Here is a 16,705-nt window from a genome sequence, read left to right on the forward strand (position 1 = left end):
AGCTGCAGCTACACAGAGATTTCCTGGTTGGCATGGGTTACACAGCAAGACCATATCTCAAAAGATTTTTTTTTCCCCCAAAAGTCAGGGACTTGTATTGCATTATTGGAACCTGAGCTGTCGGCTACATGCAGTCAATGATGATGGTACATGAATATTCACGGCAGTTCTTTCCACCACAGCACCAAAGCAGTCCGTACCCAATGTCAGTCAGCACATGAATGACGGAAGAAAACATGCCACACCCACACAATAGAATATTACTCAGGAGGAAAAGGAACAACCACTAATACTTGGATGGATATCAAGTTCATTATGTTCAGGGAGCGAAGTCACACAGGAAGGGGGAATGGGGTTTATACAAAGTTACAGAAAATTAGAATAATTTACATTTACAGAAATCGGGGCAGCTGTGGCCTGGGTAGGAGGAGAAATACCAGCAGATAGAAATGAAGAAACTTAAGAAGCCTAGAAATGCGGTCCATGCTCATCACGCTGGCAGTCTGGGGTGCACTCATTGAGCTGTAGATTTTAAGCGAGAGGAGTTTAGTATGTAAATTACAACTCAACGACAACCAAAAAAAGTGAAAAAGGGTTTCAATTCTCTGGCATCAAAACCGTATTCAAATTCCTAACAAGCTTTTTTTTTTTTTTTTAAACAAATTCTCTGCACTTCCACCCGGCACCACTGTGTGGCAGTGCTGTCTTCCACAAGCGAGGGACGCTGGTTTTTACCTTTCAGTTTTATCTCCTGGCTCCTGTTACTATGTCCACAGCGTTAACAGGGACTTTAAAATCTTAAAGAAACCTGTGGGCAGGGAAGACGGCTCTGTGGGAGCAGCGCTCGCCATGAAAGCATGACCACCGGAGTTTAGCTCTCCCAAAGCAGACGACTGTAATCCCACTGCTTCTAAGGCAAGATGGGAGGTAGAGAGAGGAGAAGCTTGTGAGCCAGTTAGCCTGGGGTGCACAGCAGTGAACAAGTGCTCCTGCCTCAGATAAGATGGAAGTCAAGGACCCACGCCCAAGGTTGTACCTGATCTCCACACACGTGCTATGGTGTGGGTTGATCTACCTGCCCCATATATACATACACACACACACACACACACACACACACACACACATACACATACATACATACATATATATACACACACACACACACATATATATATATATAGAGAGAGAGAGAGATTTTTAAAAATTATTTTTGTCTCTCTTTTGTGTGTGTGTGTGTGTGTGTGTGTGTGTGTGTGTGTGTGTGTGTGTGTTAGTGCAGGTGCCCTCAGAAGCCAGAGGTGTTGGATCCCTTGGACAGGTGTTTCTGAGCCACCTGATGTGTTGGGTCTAGAACTCAGGTAATCTGGAAGAGCAGTACATGCTTTTTTTTGTGTGTGTGGAGCTGAGGATCGAACCCAGGGCCTTGTGCTTGTTAGGCTAGCGCTCTACCACTGAGCTAAATCCCCAACCCAAGATTTTATTTTTTAAAGAAAGAGAGAAACTCCAGGGGCTGGCGATGGAGCTCAGTTAGTGGAGAACTTGCTAGCGTGCCCAAAGTCTGAGTTAAGTCCCCAGCACTGCATCAACACAAGTGGGTGGAGCACACCTGCTATCCCAGCACTGGGGAATGGAGACACTGGGGAGTGGAGGCACTGGGGAGTGGAGGCAGGAGAGTTATCCCCTTCAAGCTCCCTACCAGCTGAAGCTATGTGAGATCTTGTCTCAAAGAAAAGAAAAAGAAAAAAAAAAAGCAACAAAAATAAATCAATAAAATAAAAGCAGCAAAGCTGACCAAAGGAAATCCAGAAATGAAGACCCAAAGACCCAAGGGAGGGCTGTCAAGATAGCTTACAGGTGAAGGTACTTGCTGCCAAACCGGGCAGCTTCAATTTGGTCCCTGAACCTCACATGATGGAAGCAGAGAGCCAACCTCTACAAGTTGCCCTCTGACCTCCACATGCATGCATGTGTCCATATGCACACATGATGCACATAACAATAATAAATAAATGTAACTTTTTAAAGACACAAGGGGAACTTTAGTATGCTTCTGTTCAATGAAGAAATGGGTACAATGTAGAAATATGCTTGCAAGTTGGCATGACCTCATATGACCCCGTGCTTAGAGAGGGCAGGTGGGCATCAGGCAAGGCCTGTCTACAGCATTCCATTCCCATAGGATGAGGGTCTTCAAGGAAGAGAATGACTTCTTTCCTCAGGCTGGTCTTGAACTTCTGCTCTCCCTTCCTCCACCACTCAGATGCTGGAATTGGACCTGTGTGCCAGCATGCCTGGCTGAGAGTGACCTCTCTAGGTTTCCTTTTGTTTTGTGGTGCTGGGGATTGGATCTAGGGATTCATACATGGTAGGCAACTGCTGTGCTACTGTGCTGCATTCTTGCTGTAGAGCCCAGGCTGGGCTCACACAGAGCAATCCTCCCATGTGCTGAGGTTACAGGCAGGAGCGGCCTTACCTGGCCCTTGCCAGGTTTTATAACTTGCTTCGGGAAGGTTCTGGTTCTATGATGCTCTTGGGGTAGCCGGGAGACAGGAGGGCAGAAGCTTTCAGAATGTCAAAGCCCCATACTTTTTCTGAGACACAGTAGAGTGTGCATTTTTATTTTGTTGTTAGTTTTTTTGTTGTTGTTTTTGTTTTTGTTTTGTGTTTTGTTTTTTGAGACTGGGGTTTCCCTGTGTAGCTTTGCGCCTTTCCTGGAACTCACTTGGTAGCCCAGGCTGGCCTCGAACTCACAGAGATCTGCCTGGCTCTTGTTAGTTTTTGAGACAGCGCTTCTATGTGTAGCCCTGGCTGTCCTGGAACTCCCTGTGTAGTCCAGGCTGCCCTGGAACTGAGAGATCCACCTGCCTCTGCCTCCCCAGTGCATGCACCACTACCCCCAGCAGAAATTACAAATTTACATGATTAATTAAATATGGAAGCGGAGGAAGGACTAATCATGGGCAACCGACTATCTAGTTTGACTACTGTGGGGAGGAGAGGGGACAGGCCATGGGTGTGCGAGGACTGCTTCTTGACCATGTGGAGTTTGAGATCCACGTGGAATACGGAGGTGGAGACAGAAGGAAAAGCTGAAAATACAATGTTAAGACCGAAGACCAGATCATTTTACGTCATCCTCAGCTGGAAGACAGTTGCAGAAAGCAACTGCCATGGGGACCCGAAGAGGGTGGGGGCTCCCCAATAAACAGGCCCCAATTTGGAGCTGGGAAGATGGATGAATTTTTTTTAAAGATTTATTTATTATGTATACAGAGGAGGGTGCCAGATCTCATTACAGATGGTTGTGAGCCACCATGTGGTTGCTGGGAATTGAACTCAGGACCTCTGGAAGAGTAGTCAGTGCTCTTAACCTCTGAGCCATCTCTCCAGCCCTCCCCCCTTTTTAAGATGGATGAATTTTAAGCTGAGCATGTCTCAGGTATCTGGAAAGGAAGCAAGACTATCTTTTCTGGTTTAACTCAAATAAGCATAAAAAATTTTTTAAATAATGATAGTAGCAGGTATGGGGGTGCAGCTCAGTGGTGAGCTACCTAGCTAGCACACACACAACTCTAGGCTCAATCTTCAGCAATAATAATAATGATGATGATGATGATAATGATAAAGCTGAAGGAAGAACATGGTGACAGAGAAGCTGTGCCCTGAATTTCTTCTCTCGTTCACACAGCCTTCTGATGAAGCGAAAGAAGTTTCTCTACCACTTCAAAAATGTCCGCTGGGCTAAGGGTCGGCACGAGACCTACCTGTGCTACGTGGTGAAGAGGAGAGACAGCGCCACTTCCTTCTCGCTGGATTTTGGCTACCTTCGCAACAAGGTATCAGTGGTGTTGGTGGCTAAGTGTGGCACTGACACCAAGCTGTGGATGCCCCTGGTGCCAAGTGCTGAGGAGACAACTCTCCTATGAGCATTTATGGGGAGGGAAGAGAAAGCAAGCACCTATACACCTATCCTCCCAAGCTGACCAACCCTGGCAATCCTCCTGCCTCTGCACGCAGTAATTACAGGTGTATGCCACCACACTGAACTTACTCAGGTTATTTGGCTAACGTCCTCAGCCGCTTCCTCAGGTCCTTTTCCCATTCTATTAACCCACCTTAGACATGGTCTGAAGGGTGTTTGTCCCCTCCCCAGTCATGCGGCCACCATAATGCCACATCTTCCTTCAATGACAAGAATTGTCCCCAAGCTCTCCTGTCTTTCCCCAGCCTCTGAACCGCTTTAAGACTAATGGAAGGAAAGGAGGGCTGGGGAGGATGCTTGGTGGTTAAGAGCTCTTGCTGCTCTTCTGGAGGGCCTGGACTTGACTCCCAGCACCCACATGGCACCTCACAACCAACTATAACTCCTGTTCCAGGGGACCCAATGCTCTCCCCTAGACTCTGAGGGTGCCAGGCACACGCAGGTAAAACACTCATATACATTAAATAAAAATAACCTTTAAAAAATATTAAGGTAAAAAGACAGATGTGGTGGTGCATGCCTGTAGTTCCAGCCCTTGGGAGGCTGAGGCAGGAGAACTACCATGAATTCAAGCCAGCCTGGGCTACATAGTGAGGCCCTGTGTCGAAAAATAGCAAAATCCAAAGTAAATAAATAAAAACAAAAAGTAAGAGCATTTGATTTTTTTTTTTTTTTGTCCAGTCCAGTGGTGGTGGCGCGCGCCTTTAATCCCAGCACTTGGGAGGCAGAGTCAGGCAGATCTCTGAATTCAAGGCCAGCCTGGTCTACAGTGAGTTCCAGGGAAGCCAGGGCTACACAAAGAAACCCTGTCTTGAAAAAAAAAAAAAAAAACAGGGGCTGGAGAGATGGCTCAGTGGTTAAGAGCGCTGACTGCTCTTCCAGAGGACCCAGTTTCAATTCCCAGCACCCACATGACAGCTCACAACTGTCTATAACTCCGGTTCCTGGAGATCCGACACTGTTATACCAATGCATATAAACTAAAGTTAAATAAATTATTTTTAAAAAATTTTAAAAAATGTTAATTTTCACAGTGCTAGGGATGAAATGAAGGACCTGCCCTTGCTCGACCAGCGCCCCACCCCTGAGCTCCACACCTAACAACCTCCAGCCGGTCAGCACTTTAATCCTTCAGTGCTGGTTCTTTCTCAAGTACTTTCTTGAGTGAGAAAAATACACCGTGTCTTTAGAATTATTTTTGAAAATCAAGGAGGAAAAAATTAGGAGAAATGACATCAACTCAACTCTTGTTTTTCCAAGTAATCTCGTTCCTCCTATTCACAAAAACAGAGGCCAAGGAACACATCTAGCCTGGTGAGCTTCATTCATGAGTCAAGGAGAAGCCTCGGCCTGTTGGGTAATTGGGTCAATCCTTCAGCTGCCGGAGAGAACTGGGTTTCCTCCAGAGTTCACTGAGTTGCAGATTGGCTTCCACATGCCTATGGGCATCTCCAGGACTCCCAGGGAAGAGCCGTGAGGTTGGCGATTTATTATGCAGCTTCTTCTGCCTACCTTTTCTTGGGGTAGCTTACTTCAACACCACCATTTTACACAAATCTCTTCCCACGACACACCTTATTTATACAGGGCTTTATCAAGGGGCCCTTTCTCTTATTTCGCATACAGTGCTTACAACACCAGCTCGGTTTACTGCTAAGGAAATAGAACAACAGAGTTGAGTAAAAAGCTTTCTTCATAGTCTTAGACTAACGATTTTCCGCAATAGGAGGTGGACCTACTACGGTTGCAATTATCACAGTCACGGTGACCACATAACACGCACACATTATTTAATCACTCCCCACTTGTACGCCAAGATAGACTCTAACCTCTCAAAATAAGCTTTACCTCCAGACACTGTCCTAACCTTCCTGACAAATTGTTCTGGCGCCACCTAGTGGTCAAGGTGCAGTTTCACACGTTGCATCCCTCAGGCACTTCCGAAGCACACATATGCAAACCCTGCAAGGTGTGTGAAGATTCTTCTCCCAGTCGCAACTGATTACATCCTCCTTGGTCCCATACATCCTCAGCCTTTCCTTACCCAGCAGGGCCAGTGTAATAAAACAGATTTGGCTCCAGCGAGAGCTCTCTTAACAGTTTGCTGCGTGTGGTGACGCGCGCCTTTGACCTCAGCACAACAGAGAGGCCGAGGCAGGAGGATCTCTGAGTTCAAGACCAGTCTGGTCTACAAATCAAGTTCCAGGCCAGCCAGTTGCCACATCCCCCGCAAGCATCCCCAAAGGTCCTGGGTGGGAGGGCATGCCTGTCACGTCACCGGCGCTCTCTGTGTCTCCAGTTGGGCTGCCACGTGGAATTGCTGTTCCTACGCTACATCTCGGACTGGGACCTGGACCCCGGCCGGTGTTACCGCGTCACCTGGTTCACCTCCTGGAGCCCCTGCTACGACTGCGCCCGGCACGTGGCTGAGTTTCTGAGATGGAACCCCAACCTCAGCCTGAGGATTTTCACCGCACGCCTCTACTTCTGCGAAGACCGCAAGGCTGAGCCCGAGGGGCTGCGGAGACTGCACCGCGCCGGGGTCCAGATCGGGATCATGACCTTCAAAGGTGAGAGTTGCGCCCCGGAGACGGCGATCTGAACTGAAGCTCAGGGTGAGGATAGGCAGCGAGGCGGGGGTGGGGGCGGAGGGCTCCGAAGGGCTCTCGGTTCCTCTTCGATGTCAAAAGCACTACTTTGTTTTTTCGAGACAGGGTCTCACTACCCCAGGTTGGCCTTCAGCTCGCGACTCTCTGGCCTCTAAGCCTTCTGAGTGCTAGAGTTATGAGTGTGCACCAATCTCAGAATGATCAGAGTTGGAGGAACAGAAGTTGGGAGGGCCGTCAGCAGTGAGAGAACTCCTGTCCAGCATGTGCAGATCCCTGCGTCCCACCCTTATCAGACAAATAATAGTGACAATAATAATAAGGAGGGCCAGATAGATGGCTCAGAGGGGTACTGGCCTTGACGACTTACGTTCGCTCGCCGGAACCCCACATGGTGGAAGACACAAACACATACCTCCTTCTTACCTATTTTTTTTTTTTCTTCTAAGACTATTTTTACTGCTGGAATACATTTGTAGAAAATCATGAAAGAACTTTCAAAGCCTGGGAGGGACTGCATGAAAACTCCGTCCGTCTAACCAGGCAGCTCCGGCGCATCCTTTTGGTAAGAGTATTCTTCCTGTCCTCTCTTCCCCCGGCCCCATGGCTGGAGCTCTTAGATATTCATTTGTCTCACTCATTTTCCGTAAGATGACTGCTTGAGGGCTCCTACAACCCAGTTTTCTTTTCTGTCTTTCCCCAGGGCAGAGTCCCCAGACTCTGACCTCTTGCCTTGTCTTCACCGACTTCTTCACAACTCTCCCTTTTGTTAACCTCTCCTCAGACGGGGATCCTTCCAGGCCAGAATTTTCCCTTCTTTTCCTGGTCCTGGTCCCACCCAGTTTCCTTTTCCTCTTAAGCCACCCACTGGTTTAGACGCCTTCCCTTCCCCCAGCTCAATTTTGAAGCCATTCACTCAGTCTATATCTCTTTCTCCGCAGCCCTTGTATGAAGTCGATGACTTGCGAGATGCATTTCGTATTTTGGGACTTTGATAGCAACCTCCTCGAACGTCACATGTGATGAAATTTCTCGACTGAAGACAGTGGATAGAAAAAAGATCCTTCAAGTACCTGTTTTTCTTCTTAAATACTCACTTTCATAGAGTGTAGGGGGGAATTATATGACTTAAAATACGATGCAAAATAGCATGGACCCTGCAGAGTGATGATGGCAGCTTTGAGCTCAGCACCGCCATCTACTGGGGAACAGCAGAACTTCAGGACGTCAGACCACAGTTGAAGCGACGTTCTCTGAGTTTTAAGCAGCATGGAAACAGAAGGTACATGCTTAGAAAAGCATATGGAGACTATCCCACGGCTTGTTACACCTACCCTCTGTGTTTTTATTCATTTGAATTGTCAGGGGTATCAGTGATGGATTTTTCTACTCTCTTCCTTTGAGGCTGACTTTCAAGGAAGCCCTTCCCCTGAGGTCATGGATTGATGGTAGGCTGTCCTGGTGAGGGAGTCTGAGCGACCATAAGCCTCTCTCAAAAGCATTAATATGCAGGCGTGTGCTGTATGTTTTCATTGTCATGTTTCTATGTGTATATATATATATATATATATATATGTGCGAGAGAGGGCTTGGGTGGGGTTTGGACTATGCGTGAGCTCCTCTGAGTGATTTTCATAAAGGATCTTAAAATGCAGATGAGGACTACGAAGAAGTCACTCTGAAAATAAATTGATGCCTCAAGGATCAAATGTTCTGGGAACACAGACTCTTTTTTTTTCTTTTTAATGTCATCAGTTTATTTACAATCTTATCTATATAAGAGTTCAAGAGTTTAATCCAGTTTTCAGATCACGTCTCTTAAACAGTCTTCCTCTGTTAAAGGGGTGAATTAAACATCCTTATTTTTTAGTAGCTGGTGCCTTACACTTAAGAAAGGGGCAGCAAATCCAGATCCAACAGTCATCAAAGCCAAATGGCAAATTCTTCCCCAGGCCCTCCTCATAGTGGCTGCCACGGCCCCCCCGGGTTGGTGAACCTCTGGATACTCAGGCCCAATGTGGGAAGCTCGGGAAGCTCGGTGAGGGGCGCAGAGGCGGAAGGCAGCAAGAATGGCCACAGCACCCTAGAATCCTTTCCTCACGACCTTGGGAGCATAGACTCTAAAACTGTACAGACTTCTAGTAATTGACACCTGGGAAGTGCCTGAGTATTGAGAGGTAATCCATTCTCGATGACGGATGCGGACAAAGCTGGGGTTTTCTAGTTTTGTATGTGTGTGATGCTGCTCCCCAAAACTGTGAAAGAAGGTGACAAAATACTCGTATCTGATGCCAGGCAAAGTGACAATCATCTCTAATCCCAGCATTCAGGAGGCTGAGGCAGGAGGGTTGGAAGTTTGAGGGCAGCCGGGGCTGCACAGTGAGACCCTATTTAAAATAATAGGAGGGGGCATTTATGACTTATCAAGGAAAAATGCAAGACCATAACAAGGAAATTATGCTTTACCCAGCAAAATATAGAGAACCAACATAGATTCCCTACTTGTTCCCTGTTTATGTCTAGTCTCCCTAATAACTATCTTTGATGCCTAGAAAAAAAAAATTCAGAATAAACATCCTTGTGCAGTTATTACCTAGTTACCCTTATAATGCAGTTAAGAGACCCACAGGAAATCTGTGCACACAACGGTATTTACTGCATGTCAGTTTCGTGGAAGAGTTGAAAAACAAACATCATTACTCCCTGTATCCATTCCTGTTTTATATTATGCTGTATAGCATCCGGTGATATTCCTACCATCATTTCCTCTTCTGAAATGGGTTCCTGAAGTCTCATGAATTTGAAACTTTAGAAATTACTGTAGCAGTGCACAAAATTGTGACCATCTAAAACTGTAACAATATTGTTCAGCAGCTTTTCTTTTGGATTTTAGAAACTTTTTTTCCCCACAGCAAATTTATTCTGGCTCATTTTAAATGAACTGAATAAATGAATAAAATTTGGAAGTTTTGCCGGGCGGTGGTGGTGCATACCTGTAATCCCAGTACTCGGGAGGCAGAGGCAGGCGGATCTCTGTGAGTTCGAGGCCAGCCTGGTCTACAGAGCTAGTTCCAGGAAAGGCATAAAGCTACACAGAGAAACCCTGTCTCGAAAAATCAAAAAAAAAAAAAAAAATTGGAAGTTTTGAAGATGAACTACTGAATAAAATAATGCCAAAAAACGATTTATAAAATTAAAGTCGTCCTGAGTTCAATTCCCAGCAACCACATGGTGGCTCACAACCATCTGTAATGAGATCTGGCGTCCTCTTCTGTGTACATAATAATAATAAATAAATAAATAAATCTTAAAAAAAAAAATTGGCCAGGCGGTGGTGGCACAAACCTTTAATCACAGCACTTGGGAGGCAGAGGCAGGCAGATTTCTGTGAGTTTGAGGCCAGACTGGGTTACAGAGTGAGTTCCAGGACAGGCACCAAAACTACAGAGAAACCCTGTCTTGAAAAACAAAGCAATAAATAAATAAATAAATAAATAAATAAATAAATAAATAATAAAATAAAATTAAAGTTATGCAGTCCACAGGGCGGTGATGGTGCACACCTTTAACCCCAGCACTTGAAAGATAGAGGCAGGAGACTCTCTGTGAGTTCAAGGCCAGCCTGATGTATATAGAGAGCTCTAGGACAGCCAAGACAACATAGGGAGACCTTGTCTTAGAAAAACAAATAAGTAAATATAGCATGGTGGAGTAGAATTTAATTGAGAGTCCTGAAATTAACCCATATATCTATGACCAATTGATTTTTGATAAAGGTGCAAGGTGTTGAGTCCTGTTGACAAACGGTGCTGGAACGGCTTGCTGTCAGCTCTAAAGAATGTATTTGATACAGTGACACCTGTCTGTACTCTACTTGGGAGGCAGAGTCAGGAAGATCAGCCAGTTTGGGCATAAGACTCTGTCTCAAATAAAACAAAACAAATAAAAGAATAGATTGGGGGTTCTTCCATACATCATACACAGAGATGTGTTCACTCTCAATCAGATACTTCCTTGGAGGAAATGAAAGCTTAAAGCTTCAAAGTAGCATAGATGGAATCCTTCCTGACTTTGGATTAAGCAACTGTTTCCCACACACCAGGATGGCCATCAACTAAAGCAGTGTGAGTGAGGCAGTGGGGCACTTGGAACTTGTGGGTGAATGGGAGTGTAAAATGTATAACCACTGGGGCAGTCTGCTAGATCCTAAAAAGTAAACAGATGGTTGATATAGGACCCATAACTTCCACTACTGAGCTTCAAAGAGAATTACAACCTTGAGGGGTTAGAAGATGGCTCAGTTGGTAAAGTGTTTGATCCCTAGCACCCATGTTTAAAAAAAAAAAAAAAAAAGCTGAGCATGGTAGTACATAATCTCAGCACTCAGGAGGCAGACAGGTGGATCCCTGAGGCCCTACATGTCAAGTTCCAGGTGAATGAGGGAAACATTTTTTTAAGGTCATGCTTGGTGCACATGTCTTTAATTCGAGCACTCAGGGTGCAAAGACAGGTGGATTTCTGTGAGTTCGAGGCCAGCCTGTCTACATAGTGAGATCCTGTTTCAAAAAAGAAAGAAAGAAAGGAAGGAAGGTAGGAAGGAAGGAAGGAAGGAAGGAAGGAAGGGAGAGAGAGAGAGAGAGAGAGAGAGAGAGAGAGAGAGAGAAAGAGAGAGAAGAAGAGAAAAAGGGGTGGATCGAGCCTGAGGAACGATGTCTAGATACATGTTGCGGTAGCGCCCGTGCTACCACCACCTGTTCACCATGTCCGAGCGAGGGGCTGTGGATCGGAAAAACAGAGACAAAAGACAGCCGGCCTGTTGGGTGTCTCTGATGTTTAATGCTGCGGTGCAAAAGCTACCCTGGGAATTGAACCCATGGTTGGATGTCCATTGTTCTGGGTCCCATCCCACATGGGTACACATGTTGAAAGTAGCATCTGCCTTATTCTTGGCTCCTGAATCTTTAAGGATGCACTGACTTATCCTTCTCTTCAAATGGCAATTCCTGCCATGTCTCAGATCTGCGGAGTAAAAGCGCACTGCCTATTAATTTCATAAAAATGGGATTCTATCTAGAGAAGAGGTAACTTTATCTAAGAAACCTAACGAATGTTTAATGAGAGGATGGTTTATAAGGTTAAATGGGGCTTGGAGGGGCGGGGCAAGCTCAAGAACTGTCACCCTCTCCGGGAGTTTCTGATAACCAGGATGTGGCAGGGTTGGCTGTGAAGAGAGAGCCACCTTGGGAGGGAACTTGCCTGGAGTCCTGGCCCATCTGGGAGACAGGCTCAGAGCCTGGCAAAGCTGTATACACAGCAAGATGTTCTAGTCTTCAGACCGTGAAACCTGCACAGCACAAATAACCGTGTGTGAGCGCTAATCAAATATAATCGGCCCCTGGGGTTTTACAACTGTCATGGTCTGTGCAATTTGGTTTCTTTCTCTTTCCAATTTAAATTTCACGGGGGGGGGGGGGGGGGGTGTCATGTATCTTTATCAGACACGAGACCTAAATAAGAAATTAAGCCAAAGACACAGAAGACAATGGTGTGCAAACGTTTGAAAAGATTCCACAAATGTCCTACAAAATCGGCCTGTGTGAAGAGCAAACTAAGGATCTGGGGTGGCCTCTCCTGTAGTATAAACCCTACATGTTCTCCCCGATTTCAATGGTCTGTTTACTCCCAGGGCAATGTTTCCACGCGAGACAGGATTTCATAAAATATGCTGTGAAATAAACACGGCGACGGCTTGGGCAGCAGAGGAAAAGAGCTCCGATTCCAGCCCGTGTCCAGCCCGTGTCTGAGGACGGCTCAGCCGTTCCATCCATGTATTCGTGTTACCAGGAGTCTGTCTTCAGCACAGCGCTCGGCATGTGTGAGTCTGTTGTAACATAGTCATTCCAGGAGCTAGGGTGTAACTCCCTGGTAGAGTACTTACTCGTCATGGGGGAGGTCCTGGGTTCAATCTCCAGGACTGAAGGGAAAAAGAGAGAGTGTGTGTGTGGTGTGTGTATGTGGGGGGGGGGTAAATTGGATATGGTAGACTGTGCCTTTTCTTCAGAGCAGAGGCAGGAGGATCATAAGATTGAGGCCAGATTGGGCTGTATAGTTAGACTTTGTCTCAAACCAAACAAAGAGAAGGGAAAGGCAACAAAAAGAAACAAAAATAAAATCCGTTCTTCCAGGAGACACAGTATTTGAGATGCAGGGTAGCTCTGAATTTTTTTTTTTCCAGACAGTTGTCTCTCCCATAGCTCAGGCTGGCCTCACACTTGCTATGAAGCCAAAGATGACCTTGAACTCCTGATTCTCCTGTCTCCACCTACCAAGTTCTGGGTGTATAGCCTATGACCTCACTCCTGGTTTATAGGGTTCTGAACGTCAAACATAGGGCTTCATGAAACCTAGGCAAGTGCTCTCCGTACTGAGCCCCATCTCCAGCCCTGAAAATGTATGAACCTCACTTTGAGCCACTGTCTCAGTCCATTTTCCCAGACACCAGTTTTCAGGGTATTCAGTGTGACCGCTGAGGTTCGCTGTTCCCTTTATTGCTGAAGACCAGATTAGCACGCTTCTAACTATAGTATGTAAACATGATGTGCCCTCTGGGGGCAGGTCAAACTCCATCAACCAAGTCTACACACCAGTGCACACATCTGGGTGTTTGCTCGCCCTGAAATCTGGGGTTAAGAAGGTAGGAATTCAGGAAGTGACTCACATTTATTGGTTCCTCTGTCACCAACTCCTGCTGGATTTGTTTACTCTTTAGTAATTGAATAAGAACCCAAGCTTGGGGTTGGGGATTTAGCTCAGTGGTAGAGCGCTTACCTAGCAAGCGTAAGGCCCTGGGTTCATCCTCAGCTCTGGGGGAAAAAAAAAAAAAAGAACCCAAGTGTAGTTGGAGATTTCCTGCCTGGCCCACAGTCAGGACAAATCTCTCTTACCCACCAGTCCCACAGTCGCTCAGACCCAACCAAGTAAGCACACAGAGACTTACATTGTTTAGAAACTGTATGGCCGTGGCAGTCTTCTTGTTATCTGTTTCTTCTATCTTAAATTAACCCATTTCTATTAATCTATAAGTTGCCACATGACTCATGGTTTACCAATAACCTTACATCTTTCTTGTCATGGCGGCGGCTGGCCGTGTCTCCTCCCAGCCTTCCTGTTCCCAGCCTTCTCCTCTTCCTTGTCCCGCCTACCCTATCCTTCCTGCCTGGCTACTGGCCAATCAGCACTTTATTTCTTTTAACCAATCAGAGCAACACATTTGACATACAGAACATCCCATAGAACTTCCCCTTTTCTTTCTTTCTTTCTTTTTTTTTTTTTTAAATCAAGGTTTTAATTTTTATATACATGTTGCTTGTCATGGCAGCGGCTGGCAGTGTCTCTCCACCCAGCCTTCCACTTCCCAGAATTCTCTTCTCTCTTGTCCTGCCTATACTTCCCGCTTAGCCATTGGCCAAACAGCATTTTATTTGTACAGAGCGATATCCACAGCACCCAAGCTCTCAGAAACATCACTTTATACTTTAAAGTGAGCATATGTGTTTCGGGATGGAGGAGAAGGCATTTCAAATATTCAGAGCATCTATCACCATGAGAATGCCTGTTTAATGAAGGGTCAATTCTTCCCATCACCGGCAGGGCCAGGGCTGAAGCTGACTTCCTTCCTCCAAGGGTTATTTTTGAATTATAAAATCCAGAGGGATTTAAGTCTGCTATATATAAAGAAAGTTGTTCACAAAAGGCTGCTGCTTCTTTCCTGGGCCAGAGAGACTTAAAGTTCAGCAGCTCAGTGGCCTTGGTCCAGTCATGTGAACGTCTTGTGTTTAAGTTTTCTCTTTTTCAAAGGTAAGACAGTAACAGTTGGAGGCAGCTGGTGAGAAGAATGAGTTGGTCCGTGGTGAATGCCATCTAGGTATCTGCTGGGGGTTTCTTTTGTTTGTTTGTCTGTTTGTTTTGGTTTTTTTTTTTTTTCTCTCCCATCCAACGCAGAACATATAATCAACAGCCAAGACCTGATTGCACCACTTACGAGTCCGCCTGCTCACACCGAGTTCCTTGTAAGTGTCCAGGTGCTCTGGATACATTTAGAGGAAGAAAAGTGTTTAACCTGTGGCTTTGTTGTGGCCGTTTCGCTTTCACAGCCCAGTTTCACAACCGGAGCTTTATTATTCTCATTTCCTCGAGGAGGAAACAGAAGCCAACAGCTGACTGACTTGCCCAAGGTCCCTCAGCAGCAAGAGACCGAGCTAGAACTGGACCGGTTTGTGGCTTCCTCTGCTAGCTCCCAGAGTGTGCTGGAACACTTTATTATTGTTATGCCCAGATCTCGGGGACCCCCAAAAGACCACCATGGAGACCGAATCCCATATGTAAAAGCAAAGAGCCTTTATTCTCTTCAAGCTCTGAGCTTGATCTCTCTGTCTCTCTGACGCCGTGGTGAGAGCAGAGAACCTGGAGCCCAGGCAGGGGTGGGGTTTCTGTCATAGCAGAGGTTGGGGTGAGGGGATTTCCAGGGTTCAGGACCCTGATTGGCTGACATTTGTCTAGGGGTATAGGGAACATTTGGAATGTCAGGTATTTCCTCTTAGATGCAGGTGGGGTCAGTTTATGACTCTTCCTGGGTCCAGGTGTTGCCTGCCAGAAGCTGTATCTGGGCCTCAGGTATTTCCCCTTAGACATAGGCCCCACTGGGTAGGGCCTGCCAGAAGCTGTGTCTGGGCCTCTCAGCCTGTCATGGCAGCTGTGTGGTCAAGCTGTTTGGGGGCTTCCCACAGCCATTTCAACAGTTTCTTTACTGAGCATCTTCACATACAGCAGGGACCCAGGTTTGGGAAGGCGCAGTGGCAAAAACAAGGTGTGAATTCCCATCATCAAGCTGGGCCACCTGGTCAAGGACATGACGATCAAGTACTGCCCACCAAGGAATCTGAGATTGTTGGCTTTTTCGTGAGCATCCCTGAGGTTCTAAAGATCATGCCAATGCAGATGCAGACTCAGGCTGGCCAGCAGACCAGGTTTAAGGCTTTGTCACTCTTGGGGACTACAACGACCATGTTGGTCTTGGTGTCACCACAGTAACAAGATTGGCAAGTCCCACACCATCCTGTGCAAGGCAACAGGCCCTGAGGCTCTGTGCTTGCACCCCTCATCCCTGACCCCAGAGGGACTGGAATCATCTCTGTTCCCATGCCCCAAGAGCTGCTGACCAGCCGGTATTGATTCACCACCACCCTGGGTAACTTCACCAAGGCCATCTTTGATGCATCTCCAAGACCTATAACTACTCAATCTTGTCCTCTGGAAAGAGACGGTCCAAAAGTCTCCCTATCAGGAATTCACTGACCATCTTGTGAAAACTCAGACCAGAGTCCCTTGTTCAGAAGATCCAGGCTCTACCTGGGGCTACTACAGGCCCTTTTATATCAGAAAAGTAAAATTAATAATTCTGATTTTAAAATATAGCAAAAACTAAAAAAGGTGGGGGAAGCATGTAATAGATGTCAAACTTTTAGGAATAATGTAGTCAAATGTGGGCGCTATGAATAAAAAGATGAAGAGTGATAATGGATGGATATGACTATTTTAAGACACGTGGCAGGAAGAAAAGGGTACACGGGAATAACGCTTCATTAGAAGGCAGAGGGAAGGACACTTCTCTCTCTCCCTATAGCCTTTTTCTCTCTCTTTCTTTTCTTTTTCTTTTTATCTATCTATCATTTTTTGTGGTTCTGGGAATTAAACCCAGAGCCTCACACAGGCTAGACAAGTGCTGTACCACTGATCTACATCCCTGTGGTTGTTTGAATAAGAATGGCCCCCATAGATTTGAAAGATTGGTTATCAGGGAGTGGCACTATTTGAAAGGATTAGAAGGATTAGGAGGTGTGGCCTTGTTGGAATGGGTGTGTCACTGGGATTGGTCTTTGGAGTTTCAAAAGCCAAGACCAGGCCCAGTCTCTCTTCGTCTATGCCTTTGTGTTATCACTGGCACGGCAGCTTCGCCTGAATCTATCTACTGCCGTTCCAGCCAGTAATTGCAGCTCCATAGTTTCCGGCCCACTTCTCAGTCAGCAGCCAGGTGGGACTTTTATGTCTTGCTGGA

The 16,705-nt window shown here is 46.2% G+C and overlaps 1 protein-coding gene and 1 pseudogene across 1 annotated transcript in view; one reads left to right on the plus strand and one right to left on the minus strand.

The window, feature by feature from the left end:
• Positions 1 to 7,586, plus strand: part of Aicda (activation induced cytidine deaminase) — a 9,817-nt gene extending 2,231 nt beyond the window's left edge. The window contains exons 2-5 of the mRNA XM_036181944.1: positions 3,692 to 3,839; positions 6,285 to 6,555; positions 7,071 to 7,156; positions 7,533 to 7,586. Coding sequence (XP_036037837.1) covers positions 3,692 to 3,839; positions 6,285 to 6,555; positions 7,071 to 7,156; positions 7,533 to 7,586 — 559 coding nt within the window. The remainder of the gene's footprint in view (positions 1 to 3,691; positions 3,840 to 6,284; positions 6,556 to 7,070; positions 7,157 to 7,532) is intronic.
• Positions 7,587 to 8,440: 854 nt separating this feature from the next.
• Positions 8,441 to 11,314, minus strand: LOC118580275 (annotated as a pseudogene).
• Between the last annotated feature and the right edge of the window lie 5,391 nt (positions 11,315 to 16,705).

Source organism: Onychomys torridus, chromosome 3 (assembly GCF_903995425.1).
Source record: "Onychomys torridus chromosome 3, mOncTor1.1, whole genome shotgun sequence".
NCBI lineage: Eukaryota > Metazoa > Chordata > Mammalia > Rodentia > Cricetidae > Onychomys > Onychomys torridus.